General features: G+C 37.1%; 1 protein-coding gene across 3 annotated transcripts in view; it reads left to right on the top strand.

Annotated features, from left to right (window-relative positions):
• tafa5a (TAFA chemokine like family member 5a) overlaps positions 1 to 20,692 on the top strand; it is a 129,169-nt gene that overhangs the window by 58,289 nt on the left and 50,188 nt on the right. For all 3 annotated transcript variants that reach the window (XM_083528685.1, XM_083528686.1, XM_083528687.1), the window contains one exon: positions 19,978 to 20,127. In XM_083528685.1, the coding sequence (XP_083384811.1) occupies positions 19,978 to 20,127 (150 nt within the window). The remainder of the gene's footprint in view (positions 1 to 19,977; positions 20,128 to 20,692) is intronic.

Below are 20,692 nucleotides of genomic sequence, written 5' to 3'. Positions count from 1 at the left end.
GAAGAAGCATGCAATAGTGTAAACACAAGCCCCATGCTGGCCAATGAGGCCATGTAACAAGCACACACCTGTTCTTTGTGTCTGTGTGCCTCAGTTCGTCTGCAATACTTAAATATTTCATAAAATACAGCAAACACACCTGCACATACATGACAACGCAGTCGGTCAACACAAGGGATATTCTGTCCCTTGCTTGATGATTACAGTAACCAGGGCAAGCATTGCTGTATAAGCCCTTGCTCTTATTCAGATCCTTCAGGTTCCTGGTTCTGCTCCTTTCCTTATTGGCAATCAAGCTAGGATTCATGTACAGAAATAACTGTGTTCAAAGATTCATGTTTTTCTTAGCTCTATCCTAGATATTTTGCTAAAATCTCCTTTGACTTGCTCATTGTTAGCTAAGGCACAGATGGTTTTTTTTTTTGAGTGGAATAAAAAAAAAATCCTCCATCATTAAATTGGCAGTGGGTGGCAAAGAATATGGTGTTTGGTCTTCATAGTGTGACCCTGCTTAGGATAACGTGGTTACTGAAGATGATTAAATGAATGAAATGAAAGAATGAACGGATGTCTTACTGCGGTTGATGAAAGAATTGAATGAAACAGATCTGTTTAAACAAACCCCCATGCTCGAATATGCAAATGAGTGCATGTGTCTTCATATTTCCAGGCTTGGCCTCATTTTGTAAGTCCTCCTTCGCTCAGTGTTTCCCAATTCATTCCTTAGGGAGCCTGGGTGCACATGTTCTGTCAACTCACACACCTGAGCCAGGTCTTCTGCATTCCTGATCGCTTGGTTTTGGTGTCTTTGTGGTTGGGACAGAAAATAAGAACTTTTTGGCTGTTTAGAAACAAAACCTTAGATCAGGCCTGGCTAGCTTCACATCGAGCCATTGATGATGAGCTGATTTAATCCAATCAACGCTGCTTTACCTAAGATTCAGTAAACCCTATACCGGCCTATTAAAAGACAGACAGATGGACAAAATAAAAATTAAACCAACAGATTCTGTTCTTTCCCAATGTCCATTTTCTCTCTCCTGACACACACACACACACACACACACACACACACACACACACACACACACACACAAACACCAGTGAACTGGTGATTGACTATGAGACAGACAGAAAGCAGGCAAAAAGCTATAGTGAGATGTCTGAGTGTTTTCTAATAAGGTGTACCACTGCTGTAACATGACAGACAGACATCCTTGTGAGCACCAAGGCAGGAAAATAATTACGTGGGAATACAGCAAAGTGACTGACCAATAACAAAAAGCAGAGAAAAGTATTCAGCAAAATATTAAATTTAATACACATTGGTATTTATGAAAATGCAGTTTTATTTATAGCACTAGTAGTTTTACCACTAATAGCAAATATACAGTCTATTAGTGTGTATGGTTCTTTAAAAAATCCAAAAATGATACATGCTATACATTTTGTGCATCTATACATTCTACATTCGACGTATTAAACATTATATCCAATAATGAGAAATGTAATATTGCAATAATTATCCGAATAAAAATGTCAGCTGAATATTATATTATATAACGTTCAAATTATCTGTTGATAATTTGTACATATGCAAATAAATAGTTGAAACTCTGTTACTTTTCGTTCGTTAATCCTTTGCAAACATACAGTATACGTAACAATGAGCTGTGACTTCGAGTTTAAATGCTAAAGACAAATAAAAGAGGACAGGTCTCAGGTGAGTTTCTTTCTATTACATAATATCTAATTATAATGCATCATATTAATAATTCATTATGCATCGTAGGCTTTGCTAGAAAAAGTGCATTGCATTTTCTTCAGTAATTATAATAATGTCTTTAACACTTTATTTTAAGGTTAATGAAGGTCTTGCTGTTTTCATTTTTGTTTTAAATAATGCTTAAAAGTTTTTTTTGTCTCTATGCATTTTATTCATTAGACCATTATTGTTACTTATCATAATAAGTTACACTTTACTTGACACTACCTAAAACCTAAGAACATGGACCATTAAGCTGTAGAAATATAAACTTGATTTATAATTTGGAACAGTTACGCAATTATTAGTCATTAGTCACAACAGATCTCCAGTGAAAGTGTTACCTGCAGTACTCTCTTTAGTTCTACCATTTTCCTATGGTTGCTATGGTGATGTGAACACCTTTTTGAATGTGGGCTGGTTAAAAAAAAAACAGTCCAACAGTAGTGAGAATAGTTGCTATACAGATGGGAAAAATAACAACACCTCGGCGTGCACATTTTCCTGGACCGTTATGCTGCCGACTTATAGTGACGTCCTGGGTGTGGGCTGGACTTGAGTAATTGGCAGCACTGGTGCTCTACAGTTGGGTGGTATTGTGGAGCTCCACTCGGCCATCAGCACCAATAAGCACAGACTCAGTGGTGCGCAGGACTCATCCACCAGCTGTACGGGCAAATTAACTATCCGCTTTTCCTGACGGTGTCTTGTACCGACTGCAGGTAGAGCGAGTAAGCCAGAAGGACACGCTGGGTGATTACTGTCAGACGCTGTTACTACTGCTGTTTTGCCGAACAAAAATTTCTTTTTGGGAGGTTGCCATGGAAATCGAGCCTCAGGAAAAGATAATAGATGGAATGTATGTGTAAAGGAGGGAAACGATACAGAGAGGTGATAGATGGTTATTGTATCGTTGGAGTGTTTTTTAATGTTTTATAACTCCTGAATATGTTCCTCTTTGGCAGTATAGCGTTCATATCAATAAAGCTCTATTTAAAAGATCAGAATAAATGGATACTGAACTGTTCCTTTCCTTGACACTGTGGTGGCGGATTAAATATGTATCTTGATCTTTTTTCATAGCAAAAAATATATAAGTTGTATGGTTCTTATCTTTTGGAGCAAATTAAAGGTATATTGTATGCTCTTTCTTTTTTTTTTTGTAAGGAAAAGATGTATTCTTAAGGGTAACCACCCCAGCAACAAGAAATGGTTCATTTGAATGCCCCTTTTTCTCTGATAGTATAGCAGTTATATATTGGGTACTCTTTTCGTCTAAGTGGGTCTGTAGTCAAGTCCAAGCCCAGGACTGTGATTGAATTAAAAGTCTTAAGGACACCAAGGAGAAATTATGCTTGAGTCCGAATGAAAGTGACTCCAAGATCAAGACAAAAAATCATTCAATCATTTATAGGATCCACAAAATACATTTGTATGTCAACAATTGGGTGTTTTTTTTAGAATAAGCAATGACTTCTTATCAAACTTTGTGAAAAGAAAGTACACCCCAAATATTACTTCCACAAAATCATGCTCAAGGACTAAATCAGTGAAATCAACATCCCAAAACCAGACTTGAGTCATACAGCTCTACCTCTAGTGTATTAATGAACTTATCACTGTTCTCTTGATGTTTTTATGCTTAATATATTAAGTTTTCAGACATGCGCTAGATTGTGCACTGGAGAATAGTATACATTTTAAAACACAAAAAACATGAGACAGAATTTAGTCAGAGTCACTCAGGAATTTAGACAATCTTTTATATTTATATACTTGGTGTTTTTTTTTTTGTTCAAGACCATGCTGAGTAGCCAGGATGTGAAAATAATGACCATTAATTACTGACCACACTGTCAGAATTGAGACTTCAAAGTGGATACGTGGGTCTGAAATAATGAACTGCCCCACTTTACAAAACAAAAAAAATACAGAGATGAAACCTAGCGAACGTTCTGTAACAACAAAAGAACCGCTCCTCTAATTACTGAGCTGAAGTGGAGTAGAAGGTGTGAAAGTGCATGGATAAGGTGCATATGCAGCATTGAATGACTAAAATTGAGAAGAATGAGGCCAGAGATTAGAGAAGTAAAGACAGTGAAAAGACGGGAGGAGAGTTCATCATTAACATTTAGCCTATATTCACAGTAGTTCTTAGCACAATTCTGTTTTTGTCTCGCTAAACAGTTATCATTCATAACCACACCAGTGCTCCAGAAATGTCTCATTGAAATGGTTCTGGTCTTGTTTCCTCAGTTTTCTTGGGCGTTTATTACAGTCTTTACTTTCTTTTAGTAGAATCATTTCAGATTTATTCAAAATCAGTTTCCTAACATGCGACAAATGATCAATTTCCCAATCTTTCCACCGAATCAGTCACTGATTTCCGTGTTTTCCAAGGTTCTCCGAACAGCTCATACAGAATGGCGACAATGAAGACAGTGATATGAGTTTGGAAAAAGCCAGACAGACTTTCGGTTTAATACGTTAATTTGACTGATTTCCGATTTGTCTCATTCGTGTCGCATTAGGATTTTGCTAAGAATTTCTTTCATTTCAACTTAGTAATATGAACATAGCTTTCGAATTTCAGCAAATACACAGTAGCATGTTTACTCTCTCGCTCTCGCAGGAGCAGCCGTTCGGAAAGACGTGCAGCGAATGCAAACGATTCTGAAATGCTGTTTTTACTCCAAGCTTGAAGTGTGTAATTTGAACTCTGAAGCTTGTTTAAAACCTATTCATGTACTCCCTGATAATTTCCTAATGCTATTTAGCGGACCTAACGAGAGCCCACGGAACAGAGAAAGAAAGCTGCTGTGCCAGCTCGCATTTAATATGGAGATTGAAGTTTGGGCGTGAGAGCAGCAAGGGCTGACCATCACGGCCTAATCACTTTAGCTGATAGTGGTGAAGGAGATAAATAATTTACTAGCGCAGTCCGTGTGAATCCATCTGCACCGATTTGTTAGAGAGAAGATACACCGAGTGCATAGTTTTTGTATTAAGGTTGGGGCATCCTTTGAGGGGGGACCAGTGAGAGGAAGTCAAAGCTTTATTATTATACCAGGCAAAATAAAAGCGACATTCACAACACTGTGTGGTTTCCTGTGAGTAACTACTAAAACCTTGACAAACAAAAGCACAGAAAAAAAAAACCATTGCATCAAGTTGCATTGAAATGACAAATAATGGGCCTTTTCACCTTCAGCCTAATAGGTTCAAAACATTAGTTTATTACACTTTTTTTTGAGTGCTTGCTCATCAGAGAGCAGCAGGATTATGTAAAGAGGCACCTGGCAAAGACAGTGGCACTGACTGACAGGTTGAGGCTAACGTACGTCGTGGGTTTTGTAGGCCATCTTTGTCTTGGCTTCATTACGCAAATTCAAACATGGCATGTTGCTCGGTGCTTAACATTTACAGGGCTTTTTCTGGATTCGTGACAAGCGGCCCAGATTTTTAGCGTAGTCTAACAACCTGGCGGTTTTGATATAGAAACTCTAATACAGGTAGATGCTTTATATTACTACTTTATAGAAACGCGTTCATATTTTGCCCGTTTATTATGGTGCATTATTAAAAAGCAAGCACCCTGTAAAAAAGAAAGTCCACACGTAATACCCAGAGCTGATAAAGAGTGTGTTTATCCAAGCCGAAGCACCTTCGCCAGGGGAGACGTAACAACAGTGTGCTGATGCTTGAGGCCAAATTTACTCCCGCACTTAGTCTCTAGCATGTGCCCCCAGCTCACACACACCGAATCCACATAACCGCTGTCATAATCATTTTTCTACTGTGAAAGCGAAAAGGCAAAAATAAAATCCTGCCTTGCTTTTTCTGTGTGTGTGTGTGTGTGTGTGTGTGTGTGTGTGTGTGTGTGTACCTGAGCAGCGTGCTGGTGTGTGTAGCAGATTCCTTCAGCTTTATCAGGCCACACCGTATGTGCTACAGGGGACTGAATAGTGGAAGCTGGAAGCTGTCCGTTATCAAGCAGCACACACAAACAGGCCATGCACTGGGGCACATGCCCTGAGGTGGTCATACTCTCACCCAAAGCAAGCGCTAAAAAAAAGAAAAAAACATGCAGCACGAACTGATATCTATCAAACCCAGGGATTCCTAGGAACACATTTTCTAAAAATGTCCTGAAATGGTCAAATCGGGAACCTGTGGCACGGAAGTGGTTATAATCTAATCTAGCGTCGTTAATTTAGAAAACAGAGCTGTTCTGCTCTAATACATGACTAAGAAGTAACTAGAACTGACCTTGGTATCCATGTCATAGTGATGTGTTTTAGAAAAAAGTTTTTTGTCAATTGTCAATAAAATCTTTAATTAAAAAACTATATTAAATATTCCATATTTGCATTTTTTTTTGCATTTCAATATTAAATAACGTATACTTGTATGCTGCCACTGACATAAGAATTATTTGTTAGTATAACATATGTCAAATTTTGTAGTTTAACATCTGATTTAATTAAATTACTCACAGTACTGTCATTTATATTAATGCTTTTTAAAGATAGAATAAATGGGATTCTTATAAAAAAAAAAAAAAAAAAAAAGATTTGCTAATTAATTACTTAAGCACCTCATATTTTTGGACACTAACAGAACACTGTATATTATATATATATATATATATATATATATATATATATATATATATATATATATATATATATATATATATAAAAGAAATAATCATATTTGTAATCTTAACTTTTTGGGATTATGGAATGGCTTAAAAAATCATTGAAATTCATAGGAGTATTCCTATTTACTCTTGTTTTTTTTGTTTTTTTTTGAAGGCGGCTTGGAAAGTGTTTCTAAAATTGTGCAGTACTTTTCACAAGTTCTAAATTCAATCTACATGATTGGGGAAATTTGTAGTACATTTTTATCAGTTCAGTGGGAAAACTGGGTGAAAGTGATAGATACTGTAGATTAGCTATGATAGATTAGATCTGTAAGAGTTAGTCATTACATGCAACAAGCGTTTTTCATACAAGGGCTCACAGTTGGGAGTAGATTAGATAAAATAAAATAGGATCAGGCATTTAAATAGCTATTTTAGTTTTTTTTTTTTTTTCAGCAATACCAATGCATATTCACCACGTTCCATTTACCTCTACTTGTTCTTCAACAGCACACTGAAGCACATTTTCAACTCTGACTGTAATTTGGAATTAACATGTCTGCATTCAATTTCAAATTCAAAATAGAAGCGTCTTTCGTCGAGTTTTGACTAATTAATACGTCACTCGAGAAACGTATTAAACATATTTACACAAAAACAAATGGGTGCTTAAATGTCTCATGGCTTGGAATGTTGAATAAAATGTTAGCACCTCTGTTGTGTTGTTTTGTAAAAGTCTAAAAACACTACATACACAAGAAAAATTACTTAAATAGGCTTAAAATGGCAAGGTTTAAAAAAAAAAAGAGAAATTTTTTTTTTTTTTTGTTACACCATAATTGAAAATGATATCAGTGTAATTTCAAATACAACATATCTTATGTATTGGTATGCTGAAAATAATACTAATAATACTTCATCCCCTTTTCAACACAGAATTCATCCACTTCTTCTATTGTGACCTTGACGTTACATTAGCATCGTCTCTATTACTGCTGTGGCAATCAAGATTATAGGGGGGTGAACTAGCTGCCTCATTTATTTCTATTTTCCGTGTGGAGTAGGCATATCAGAGCTCCGCCGATGATCATTTCAGGAAGGGTAAAATAGTATTAAATGTTTAAATACCGTATGAAATCATCATCAAAATTTGGGCAACAATCTGACCCTGTTTATCGAATTTGTGATGTCAAAATATCTCTACTTTTGAAGATTATGTATATCAGATATTTAAACTCACTGTCATGAATAATATACCTGACGTAGAATTACAAGATCATGTAGAAACGGCGTACCTCCGCTGATGGTATTTTGCACGCATTTGTTTTGCCACAAATGGACACCTTGTCTCTTGTATTCTAATTAAGTCTCATGCAGAGTCATAAAGCTCAGCGTCAACACTTCCGCTCTAGAGCGCGCATGCATATTCATGCGGCTGCTAAGTATTCATGAGCAAATGCCTGACCAAATGCTGGTTGAGCCATCTAAGTGAAATATAGCCGGTGTGTTTTCTCTTTTTTTTGTGATTTTATTGCTGCAGCAGCATGGGGAGCTGAAGTGATTCAGAGTCTGGCACCTTGTAGGAGCTGCTGTGAGCAGGCAGTATGGTGGAGGTTTGACTGACAGACGTAGCAGCACCAGCTGATTTCAGGCTTCAAGCAAGCCTTCATCTCACTTTTTCGCTCACCCAAGCAGAGATAAGAACTTCAGTGCTTATTATCACTTTGAGGATAAAAAACCTCACTGTAAAAGTTGGCCACTCCTATTTTTTTTTTTTGGCTCTACCACTTTGGGGGGTATAATATATTAATATTATTTTAGAACCCATGCCTATGTGAACACTTCCAGTATCATTTTTGTTGTTCGAATGTTTGAAAGGATTTTATTCACTCATATTTATTAGCTGAACTAAGTATTTTTCAGAACCAATCCAAACAAGGGTCAAGGTCAAACGTGTGATCCTGGGGTGGGTTTTTTTTTCTCAATAGTTTCTCTCCTTTTTAGCGCGAATGACATCCATCCTCATCATTAGTGTCAAGTTCTAATTGTCATTTATATCTAATCATTTATAACAATGATTTGTAGATTCCAAATAGATAATTGTAGCCCTCCTAGTTATGATTCCAGCCCTCCAACTTATGATTCCAGCCCTCCTAGTTATGATTTCCAAATATTCTTTCTTTTTTTGGGAAATTCAGAACATCTTAGCACAAAGTTTAAGTCATTGGTTTTGCAGTCACATTAACAAAGTGACTGGAAACAATCTGGCAACGTAAGAGGGAGTGTTTGGCAGAGTTTTTGTTCATTGTCATTGCTTTTGTCAATGTCATCAGTGGAATGAAGAGAGCTTCTTTGTGGAGTGAGAAAGACAGACAGATCAGAGAACTGTTTGATGAACAACTCAAAAATTGCACGAAGAAGAAATGACAGTATAACAGAGACACACTTTGGTTAAATTGTGTCATTTCCTGTCAATAGAGAACATAATCAACCTGAGTGCTGGTGGAATAATGTGCTCTTTCATGAGGTGTAATTAGATTCATTACAAATGTAATATATGATATATATTTTTTTTTCTTTTTTTGTTACTTTATATTATTAATTTGAATTCCAGAGCAGATTTCTTACATTGAGAGCTGCCTTTCTATGTAATAGATTTCTAAGGAATCGTTACTTCAAGGTTTGGAGGTGTGAGCAGTGTTCTATTCAGCTCGTTTTCGATTTCTCTGCACTGATCCAGTCCATGCAGGTTTGTTGCTATTTGATCGTGGTCTATTCTAATATTGGCGGTGGTGTAAGACCGAGGAGGTTATTAGAAAGCCGCAGTCAGACAGAGAGGAGTGAGGGAAGGAGGGAGAGAGGATGTGAGCTGTCTTTATCACCCAGCTGAAGCCCGAATGGCCTCGGCCAGCTGAATGAGAGTGAGATTAAAGACAGACCGTTTCGAGGTGGCATTCAGTGTCTGAAAGCGGGCCATGGTGTTCACTGCATGCTGATGAAGCCTGCTGAATGGCTTTATGGACCTCAAACCAGCCTAAGGGTGATTATGGCTTCTCTGCTCCCAGATAAATCGGCAAAGCTTGGGGCGCTTGGCCTTCACTGAGAGGTGAGAAATGGGGCTTGCATTTTTTGTTTAGTTTTTTTTTTTCCACAAAAGGGGGTTTTAACCTGCAAAAATGCTAACCATTTAAAGACGGGCAGCATAGGCCTGAGACGTGATCCTCTGGGAGAGGAAGCACATTTAATTACGAGGAAGCAACATCGTGGGGAGTGTGGTGGGGTTACGGAGAGCAGAAGGGGGCGGACGTTTGTTTTTCCCTCCCTTCCTCCTCCTCTTCCTTCTTCATCTTCTCTCCTGTTGCAAATGATAATCATTCATTGCTTGTTTCATGCCAGCAGTCAGGTATAAATAGCCTCTCTGATTAAAGGGATGAACACTAAAAAGTAGATGCGTTTCTGAAGGACGGTATCATTTGTCGGAGTAAATTAATTAAGAGAAAGGAACGAGGTCATATAAGAAAATAGGTCATATTCCCTGTAGGGACAAAAAGATTTTCTTAATGCTGCTTTTGTAAGCTCAAGACAGCCATGCCAGCGTGTTTACTGAATTTTACAGTGTTTGCATATGCCTTCTATATATGAACACACAGACAAGCCGCACGCAGTACTGCATAAAGAGTGAGTCTGAGAGAAAGGTGAGGGGGAAAAAAAATCATATCAGCTCTCTGGATGCACCCCATGAAACCACTAGAGCACTCAGTCGAGTGAATCCAGGCCCCAAAAATACCTTAGAAGAGACAGCATCTTGACATTGTGAGACTAGGCCCAGTTTTTAATGAGCGATATTTCCAGAAGATCGTCTCCAATCCAAAAACCGTGACAGAGTGTCGATGCATGTGCTGCGTGATAAACGCATACGGACACATCTTGTGAACCCTGCATGCCGCTAATTTGCCGTTAGAGAAAAATGCTTGTACTACTAAATGGGAGAGTTCTCATTTTTACCACATTTCAACCCAATTTAGACATTGGCCTCTTGCACCTAATAGCTAGTTCTGCACAACAGCATTGAGGCTGAAGGCTCATACCGACTTCCAGCTGAGGCACGCAAGTCATAAGTCATAGCATCATTTTGACTGTTGCTTGAAAGATGGTACAGCAAGCAGTGTTGCTACTTCAATGTTGAAAAGTCCTTCAAAATAATTATTGTAGGCTCAGGTTACCACATGTGTGGGTTTCTAGAGTTTTCCAGAACATTCCATTGTGTAAAACTGTGTGCATGATGCTTTGCATGATACATTGCCTTCCCATCCAGTGTGTATTCCTGCCCCGTTCCCAGTTTTACCAGGATAGGGCTCGGATCCATGAATAAATAAATAAATGTTACATCCAAGAGCGGAACAGACTTAGAGAAAAACAGTAATTGGACTAATTGGGAGAGAGAAATACCATCCATCCCACCCAGACAGTAGGGCCAATTATGCTTCGTTTGCCTTTGACAAACACTGTTGCACCACTTGGGAACACGCAGAGCTCTCTGATGCCAGACCCGCAATAGATTGCTTTTCCTTTTTCCTCCATCCCTCAGTAGTATCTGTAAGAGCATTAGTGCTATCTCTCTTACCGCTGTTATGTTCAGTGCAGTAGCCGTTTGGGTTCCTATAAGCCAAGGCGTTCACAGTGAAATTGGAGAAACAAGGAGATGTGCTGTGCTAAGATGCTGAGGCTTTTCTCACTCTCGTCTTGATTGAGCTTGTTACAGCCTTCATTTAAAGCTACCCTGCTAGGTTAGAGCAAAGCAAAGGCTATCGAACTTCCTCTATTTCAGTGTCTGGATACAAATTACCGTTTGGACACATAGGTTGTGATTTGGCTTTGCTTTCTCAATGTACAGTAATTTACTCTGAAGAAAAGGCACAGAGGTGTGTTACAGTCGTGCAACCTGCAATAACGGGACTGTGATTTGGGGATTTAAAGTGACCAAAGAACTGTTACGAGTAAATCTGTCAGTTGAAAACTAGCTCAAGTGCATAAAATGTAATACGACAATGATTTATTGTCATACAACATGGCCAAAAGTTGTGTACACCTGGTCGTCACAACTATAAATTCTTTTTAAACATCCAGTTCCAGATTTATTCCTCTCTAAATGGTGTACAAATGTTTATAATTACCGTATTTTCCGGACTATAAGCCGATATTTTTTTCTGACGCTTTGAACCCCGCGGCTTAAACAACGAAGCGGCTAGTTTATGGATTTTTTCCTGGGTTTTTCTCAGTTTCACAATCTTCAAAACAAATAACTGAGCCCCGTAACATTAGACCAATAATATTTGCAAACGGGTTCAGGTGAACCAATGAAATTCTTTATATTAAATCAGATGCTCTCCCACTGAATCGGGCCACACCACATCATAAATATGGATGATGTTCCTCTGACGTTTGACCTGCCGCTCACTCGGACTGTCCTCAGGAAATGCGAAATATTCGTTACGCTGAAAACAACCGGGCATGAAAAAACACACTTCACCTGTGTTCTGAGCTGCACGGCATCGGGAGAAAAGCTTCACCCATGGTGATTTTTAAACGCACGACGATGCCAAAAGAAAAACTCTTTTTTGAAAAAATTGTTGTGAAAGGAAGGAGGAAGACAGTGAACAATGACTTTCTTGGTAGTCTACTGTTTAGATACACGCAGTGTTTCAGTCACTGTCGTTAAAGCCCGTGTAAAGTTCATTAGTTTCAATTTAGACACCTGCGACTTATAGACAGGTGCGGCTTATTAACATTCAAAATAAAAATCTTTGTAAAATTCAGTGGGTGTGGCTTATATTTGGGTGTGCTTAATAGTCCGGAAATTACGGTACCCAATATACACTACATAGTTGCAGAGTAAATTATTAAAAGATACTGGACACTGATCGAGGCTGCTTACAAACGCACTAAAAAGCAGCAAACAAAGGAATTTGTTCGTTTTTGTTGTGTCGTTTACTGTCTGAACATCTACGGGAGTCACTTTAATGGCAACCATTATAATCACTTTGATGTGGAGAAAGTCCTATCTTAATAACCAACTGCTTTGGTTCTGGAAGGAATATCGGAAAATTAAAAGCGGAGACTGTATCATTTTACAGCTGCACGAATATTATAAGAGAATCATTTGCACAAGTCTCATCTATTCTAAAACACATTATTTCATTGCTCAAGGCTGTTACTTGCACAATTTGTTTTTCTTGCCCTTTTATTAACAAGAGAAATCCAGGCACGAGAGGAATGCTTCCCCTTCATACGCTGCTCATTTGAACTTATGAAAAAGACATTGTGCGAGCTTCCACAGCAAATAAGCATTTATACACATTTCTGCCTGGCTGAAGATTATTATTTTTTTTAAATATCATATCATCGCTTCTTTCCTTCACCTTTGCCTTCTTTTTTATTCGTTTCTGGTTAAAGTACAGTAATTCTTTACTTCAGAAAAGTGCAACTATTCATTAAAATAAATACGCTTGTAAAAGTAAAAATGCGGGTAAACCTTTTTACTCAATTTAAACAGAAATGTAGACATTTTTGGAATATGACTGTATACAGTACGTAGAAGTACAACTGACGTATATCTGATTTTAGATATTATTGATAATTGATTTTTTTTTTTTTTCTTTTACAGGGGATTATGGAATCTGAGGAAATTAGTTATATCATCTTAATTGATAATGTCGCAAATCTTTGCTATAATCAAATTAGCCAGCCAACATAATACAAAGTCTACAGTATGTCAAAGTCATTAATGGGTATTATCTCTTATTCTTGCTGTCTCATTAGTAGTGAATAGAAAGTGGAGATTTTTCTATGTTTAAATATAAAAGACAACAGTGAGAGGTGAAAGAATAACCCAAGTTTAAATACTAAAATAAAAAAATAAAAACCACGCTTAAATACAGTTGCAATTACTACAAAAAACAAAAGTGATCGTATAATACTTAAAAAGAGAATCGGCAGCAAACCCCTTTATGATCCTTCATCTCGGTGGGCCCGGAGGGTTCGCACAAACATGAAATCAATCATGTATCTTTAACACCACTCATACTGGGACTGAACATTTATCAAACATGCCTAATAGATGGAGAAAGTAATTCTCATATGCCTGACAAGAAGTAGAAAGAAAGACATGAAAACGCAGTATATCAATAATCATAGCATTTATTAAGTTGCTCTGATATGAATGTGGGCATAGTCATTCATCTTAGCGGTAGATATATGTCTGCATGGACAGCACACATACATTTAAATCAGCCATATCATTCAGGTGACAGGTACACTTGATGGAAAAATGTCAAACGGCAATCCGTTTTGATGGAAAACCAAACTAAAAGAGAAAATGATGAGACAAGGGCATGGAATAGTGTGCATTTGTGTGTGTGTGTGTGTGTGTGTGTGTGTGTGTGTGTGTGTGTGTGTGTGTGTGTGTGTGTAACTCATATGATAGTCATTTGTTTCTTTGAAACTAGTAACATTCATATATTCAAATTCAATGTCTGATTTTTTTTGGTCAAGGAAGTGGTGGCTCTATCCCAGGAATATCTCCAGGCATAAAACCAGAATACACCCCGGATGTGATGCCAGTCCATCAGAGCACCATTTACATAAACATTCACAGACTCCTTCACATCTAGTACCTATGTACAGTAGTCACAGGATGTTGTTAAGATGTGGGAGGAAGCCTTAAAAGCTGGAGGAAACCCAAACAGACTTGGGAAAGAACATGCACAGGCACTAATCTATGCTCAGGATTGACCTTGAAACTGTCAGGCAGCAATGACACCTGCGGTGGCACTGTGCCAATAAAACTAGTAACAAAATTACCAAAAGGTGTGTTGTAAATTCTGTAGAGCTGCTTTGAGACAATGTCCGTTGTGAAAAGTGCCATTGAAATAAACTTGACTTCCTAAAAGCCCAGATATATCATATCCTGCGCCTGTGCTAATTAGAAACATGTCGACTGCACAGTTTGGATACTTTCAGTCGTCTTTTCACACCTCACCTGTATGTGCTAACTGGGTTGCATTCCAGGGAAGCATGTTTCTGCCAAGAGATCTTGTAAGAATAAAACTTCCAAGGGCACAAAAATTACATAGTATCAGTGTTAGTATCAGTACTTTTCAACTTAAACAGATTAAATGTAGCATGTTATAGCTTGTATCAGATATATTGCAAAAAGATCAAACATTTTTCATCTAATTTCACAAAAATCAGCCAATAATAACTATTTCGCTTGTTCAAATCAAATAACTTATTAGTCACCTTATTACTTCACCTAGCAATGCCAACTCATCACTGTGTTTCACCAAAAATATTGGTTTCATATTGGATTATACTTGGAAAGACACCAATTAATGTTTTCTAAATATTTTGATGAAGGTATGGGGTACAATTAAGAGCACATTTCGGTTTTTTTTTCTATTCTTGTGCTGTAAGGATTGAATTTGTATTACTGAATTTCTGAATTAGCACAGAAGTGTGCAATAATAAAGTCAAATGCATGATGCAATTAGAGGTCAACGGATTAATCGGTTTTCCCTGAAGTGTTTTTTTTTTTTTTAAATCCAGTTTCTATTTCAAAAACTATCAGTTGATTAATCGGTTATCGGCAAGTACGATCCAACCTAGCTATCGGTATCTGTGAAATCCACTATCGGTCGACCTCTAGATGCAATAAATAAAAGTGCTGAAAAAAAAAGTTACATTGAAGGATGGGTAGAAATACATTAGAGAACTTTGCAGGATCCAAACAAACACATTTAAGATTTAAAAAAATGCAACGAAAGTAATGATAACATTTGACACCAACATTTACAATTTTAACAGGATGCAATTCGATCGTGTATAACAGGTGGTTAAAGTTTTTAAGAGTCGAGGGCTGCTGTATATTCTAAAGTGATGAAGCCTACGGAGTGCACGTCGAAAGGAAGCAGTGAGAATTCTTAAGACTTGATGGATGCTTGGCCTTTTAGACATTACATGAAAAAAGGTACTGTTTAGATTCATTTGTCTGGTAACTTCCACACATTATTTTCACTTGTTACTTTCGGAATCTGTGCTTGCAAGAAAACAATCCATAGTTCACATTACAGATTATAATCTATATAAAATAATTGTGAGGGTGGAAGGGTGGTGCTGTCAGTTTTTGAGGTTTTAATATCAATACAGTTTCTTGTTTAATACGTGGTAAACGTTCAACGAGCATGTAGGATCGAAAGTAAAAGGTTATCACCAGAACAATGACCTTTAATGTTGGCAGTGTTAGTAAATGTATTATAAAAGTGGACAATGTGTGCATTATTTTCAATAACTAGAAAAAAGGCTGCGTGCTCTTACTGCAGTCACAACCTCTTTTTTATTGGTTGTTTAAAAATCACAATCTGATGTTTTCTGAGACACAAATCATTTTGTCAAACTTTAAACTTGTTTAAACAACACAACAGCGTGTTTCAACAGCTACCCAGATTGCACAATTTTTCTTTTTCTTATGTCTGCATAAAAACATTGTATAGTACATAGCTAGCCTAGTAGTGAACATATAAAGAGTCATTTTGCAATTAGCCACTGAGTTGTGACTTCAGAGGAAGTCAAGCTTAGTCATGATTGTTTTCAATAGCCTACAGCTCAGAGAGCATGGTCTGAATGGACTCCAACATACCAAAGAGCAAGAAAATGGGGACTATTTCTTAAATGTGCTTTTTCTTCTTTCCTTTAACAGCAGAGATCTGCATCTGCAGTGCCTTGGTTCATTAAAAAAAAACATAGAAAAATAATACAACTTTGGTCTTTCAAGTATGGCTTTACCACATCTTGCATCCTTGTTCCAAATTAGGACACAATATTATCTAAGCAATATGATGAATCCCCTTTTTTTTTTACAAATAAAAGAAATTTTTAAACGGGGGAACTGACAGGCTAAGCACAGAGCATAGAACAAAGGCAGAGAGAAAGAGAGAGAGAGAGAGAGAGAGAGAGAGAGAGAGAGAGAGAGAGATTTCCCTGCTGCAATGCACACATGACAACTCATTATTTAGCATAATCCAGATGAACAGGGAGGAGGTGGAAGTTAAATTAAAAGAAAGAACAGAGAAAAAGTTAGAGAGAGGGAACAAGAGAGATGCAAAAGGGAATAAAGAAGAAGAAGGAGAGAAAAAGAACAGTCATTTGCTTCCCCTGAGAATGATATGGAATTAAAACCCTTTTATTACTGCATGCAGAGGAGGCAACATCAGGAACAGGCGTAGCCAGTCATCTCAGCCGAATTACATCCATTTAAGTGCAACAGGTTCAGGTTCTGATAAAGGCTGGTAAATGCAGAGAGAGAGAGAGAGGAGAGAGAGAGAGAGAGAGAGAGAGAGAGAGAGAGAGAGAGAGAGAGAGAGAGAAAGATTCAGGGATTTGTAAGTGTGTGTATATAAATTATTTATATGTAGATATATTTGACATTGAGGAGATAAATGAACAATTTGTTCCCCCCAAAAAGAGAAAAGAAAAGAAACAGTGCCTACCTGGAGAATGAAATTCATTTGCACTATGCGTCATAAGGCACTCTGTGTTCCAGTCTCCCCTAGTTGGGCTGAAGGAGGAATCCAACACGCCCCAATGTAGGCATGCATGCACTGTATACTAATATTTCAATGACAGGACCGAAGCCTAAAAGCTATGCATGATTGTAGTAGGAATGACATGCAGAGTAGTCTTCCCTTACAGAAAAATCACATGTACTTCACAGTAAATCTTAGGCAAGGCCTATAATTCACCCATTCTCCACATGTAGCTCAAGCGATTGTATTTTTATAAAGAATTTTCAGATCTGATTTACTCAAATCAATACTTCTCTCTCACATCATCACATTTTATTTAGATAATCACATATAAAAAAAACCTGCAATTGCATTTTAAACGTAACGTATGTTGGGTTTTTTTTTTCCGTAAACCAGCTTGAGGCTGTCAGATAAAAAAAAATAATAATAAAACAGATTCTGGTTCCCCAAGTCATTATTGTTTTGACAAATTGCAATCATAGACCATTGAACACTCACACCCGGGTTAATGCAGAGCAATCCATATTCATAGGCAAAACAATAAAACTCTAGAAATGACATGGTGGAAATTAGAAAAAGCAAGGAGCCAGATAAATAACACTTGGAATAACAGCTTTTACACAGACAGCAGCTAAATTGAGTTCATAAATAAATTCAAAATAATAAGAGGTTTGTCAAATTCAAACACTAGTGAATCTTTTATTGAAGGGAAATGAAGCTGAAAATGTGTGAGATATACTAAACCGTAGCGGCTGTTTACATTTACTGCTACCTGAAGTAGTGGATGCATTTATTTCTCTCATGTACATTACATAACAGATTATTAGGAAGCTGGGGTCAGAGTGCAGGGTCAGCCATAATACACCAGACCTGGAGCAAAGAGGGTTAGGGGACTTGCGGAAGGCCCCTTAACAGTGGCAGCTGGGTGATGCTGGCGTTTGAACCCCTTATCATCTAATCAGTAACCTAGAGAAACTATTAAGCTCCCACTTCCCCACATTAAGTAAACTGGCTACTGTAATTTCATTGGCTATTCATTTGCTTAATCTTTTTTTTTTTTTTTTACCACTATAGTAGTTTTGGTTTCGCAATTTTGTGAATCATGGTAGAAAAGAGCAGTGGGGGAAAAAAACCCAAATTTGTTTAACCAGTCAATTGCAGTGTATGTAATACATATTACTAGTATTTACATTTTATTTTACTATATTTGTTTGTGTGTGTGCTTGGAGTTCAAATTTAGACATAGAAGTCATAGTAAGATTAATCACAAGGAACAGCTATGAACTGCGCATACACCTGAATATCATTTTGACATTGACTGATAATGAGATCTAAATAAATACAGAGTCAGAATAGAAATGAGGAGACATATTTATTTATTACAATTTTATTACAAAGCTTGCCAGAATGGTTCACAGGGCACCTGGCTGAGATATGAGATATACATATGGAATGGGATCCCACAAGATGCAGTAAAAATTTGCATAAACAAAAGCTATTTAGGCATTAAAACATGTTTTGAAACATTGCCCTAATATCTCTATTGCAAATGCAGCAGTCTTTTATTCTACATATTAAAATTTGGTGTAATAAACATAGTATTTAGAGAATATATACATATATATATATATATATATATATATATATATATATATATATATATATATATATATATATATATATATATATATATATAAGTGTATGAATGAATCAGAATACTTTATTAGTCTCACTAGAAAATTGTTAAATCACTTATACACAACCACAAACCCAAAAGTTCTGATGACATGAAAGATAAAACGGTGTGTGTGTACCTCCCTTACACGTTCTTGTAACACTTCTGTAAGGTGTCTCTATAAGCCTGAGATGAACTTCTGTGTGGCTGCTATTAACTCTGGTTTGAAAGCTAACCCTCAGGGTCTGTTGAGGCCAAACCTCTGACCCTGCTGTCAATCAATATTTGCATGTCTGGCTGAAAGAAGGAGCAAGTCTCACCTACACATGCACATCATAATCACTGCACTGAGGCAGAAATGTCACTTAGCACTAAGCTGAAGTCCATAGTGCTACATTAGTATGGATGTATTGTACTTCATTTAGGAGCAGCAAACACACCAGTTTAAGGGAAGGACAGAAGGAAGCTCATCCAGATGAAAGTAAATTGCTCTAGGCAAACATCCAGAGGGGACTGTACGCTTTTGTGTTTCGTTTTGGAATGCCCTGAGACGTGCTCTTGGATTAGGTTGTGTTGCTTTTTGGAAATCTTTTGTCCTACAGCTGAAATACGTCATGGCACAAAAGTCTGAATGCACTTCAAAGCGATGTATTTAGTTTGTCATTTACTAATACATTTTAGTTCCCTCTGTTTAACTCACAATGTCTATTTTTGTTTTTGTAATTATTTACACATTAATTAGTATCAATTAGTAATGTGAACATACCTATATGTAACACAGAGGTCATTCTGTTTTCAATTCATTTTCTAGTTTGGCTAGATGCAGACATTGTGCTCACTACAGGATACAAAAAAAGGAATTGTAGAATATATGTTGTGTACTACATGGTCAGTATAATAAGCTTCAGAAATACAGTTAACTACCTACATGTAAAACCAGGTGTAGGATTTATTTAAATAAAAAATATGTTGAAAATAGTGACTATAATGTATGACCTTCTTGTTCTTTTGTATTAATTATACTAACCAATAAAATTCTTACATTTATTTCATGAGTATGCGACTGAAAATGCTATCCCCTATACACCTACTGTATTAATAGCCTGTATTTGCATATTGAAACATGATTTTATTTATGTTCAATTTTAATGTACAACAATTATCACATTATTACACAACAACATTGACTAACTGACTAAAATGCAACCCCAAAAGCTAAAAGCAAGTCTTTTGAAATCGATCCCTGCATGACAACTACATTAGACTGAAGTCTTGTGTCTTTGGATTGTGACTCTGCCTATGCACTCTGTAGGTCAGTTGGCGGCCGGGACGTGTGAGATTGTGACATTGGACAGAGACAGCAGTCAGCCACGAAGGACCATAGCTCGCCAGACAGCCCGCTGTGCCTGCAAGAAAGGCCAAATTGCCGGTACAACCAGAGCCAGCCCTGCCTGTGTGGACGGTAAGGAAGAGCTTTGTGTCAAAATTCTTGGGGGAAAAGACAGATGTGTCAGCTTCTGCAAAAATCAGTACTTGCTGGTACAGTTCTGGATGTAGGAGTGAAAAGACAGAAACTCACTATAGAATGTCTATTGGAGTTTTCCATACGTGTCAATGAGTTGACTGAAAAGAAACTTTTCCAAATGTAATTTGGATGCATCTGGGTTTGGTGTTGCAGCATCCAAGACATGTACAACAAGAGTACAATAATAGAACTTACTGTGCGTATATTCATGCTCCTCTCTGTTAAACCAGAGATGAAACTTTTAGCAATTCACAATTCTACCATGCTCTATGTATCGTCTATGTATTCTCACTGTAAATGCTTAACATAATAGAATCATCACTACGTGCTCGATAGACCACAGAAAAGTGGCTTCAGTACATGGCTGCATCTTTTTACAGTTAATATCATTTTTATCATGTTGCTTTAATATTTACTTCGAAAATTTGACCAAGATATAAACAGATTCACTTTTATTCCATTAACCTGACAAGAATTATATGCTCATTAAATTTAGAAAATG

Source organism: Silurus aristotelis (genome assembly GCF_946808225.1).
Source record: "Silurus aristotelis genome assembly, chromosome: 24".
NCBI classification, from domain to species: domain Eukaryota; kingdom Metazoa; phylum Chordata; class Actinopteri; order Siluriformes; family Siluridae; genus Silurus; species Silurus aristotelis.
This window is presented reverse-complemented; position numbering and strand designations above follow the sequence as displayed.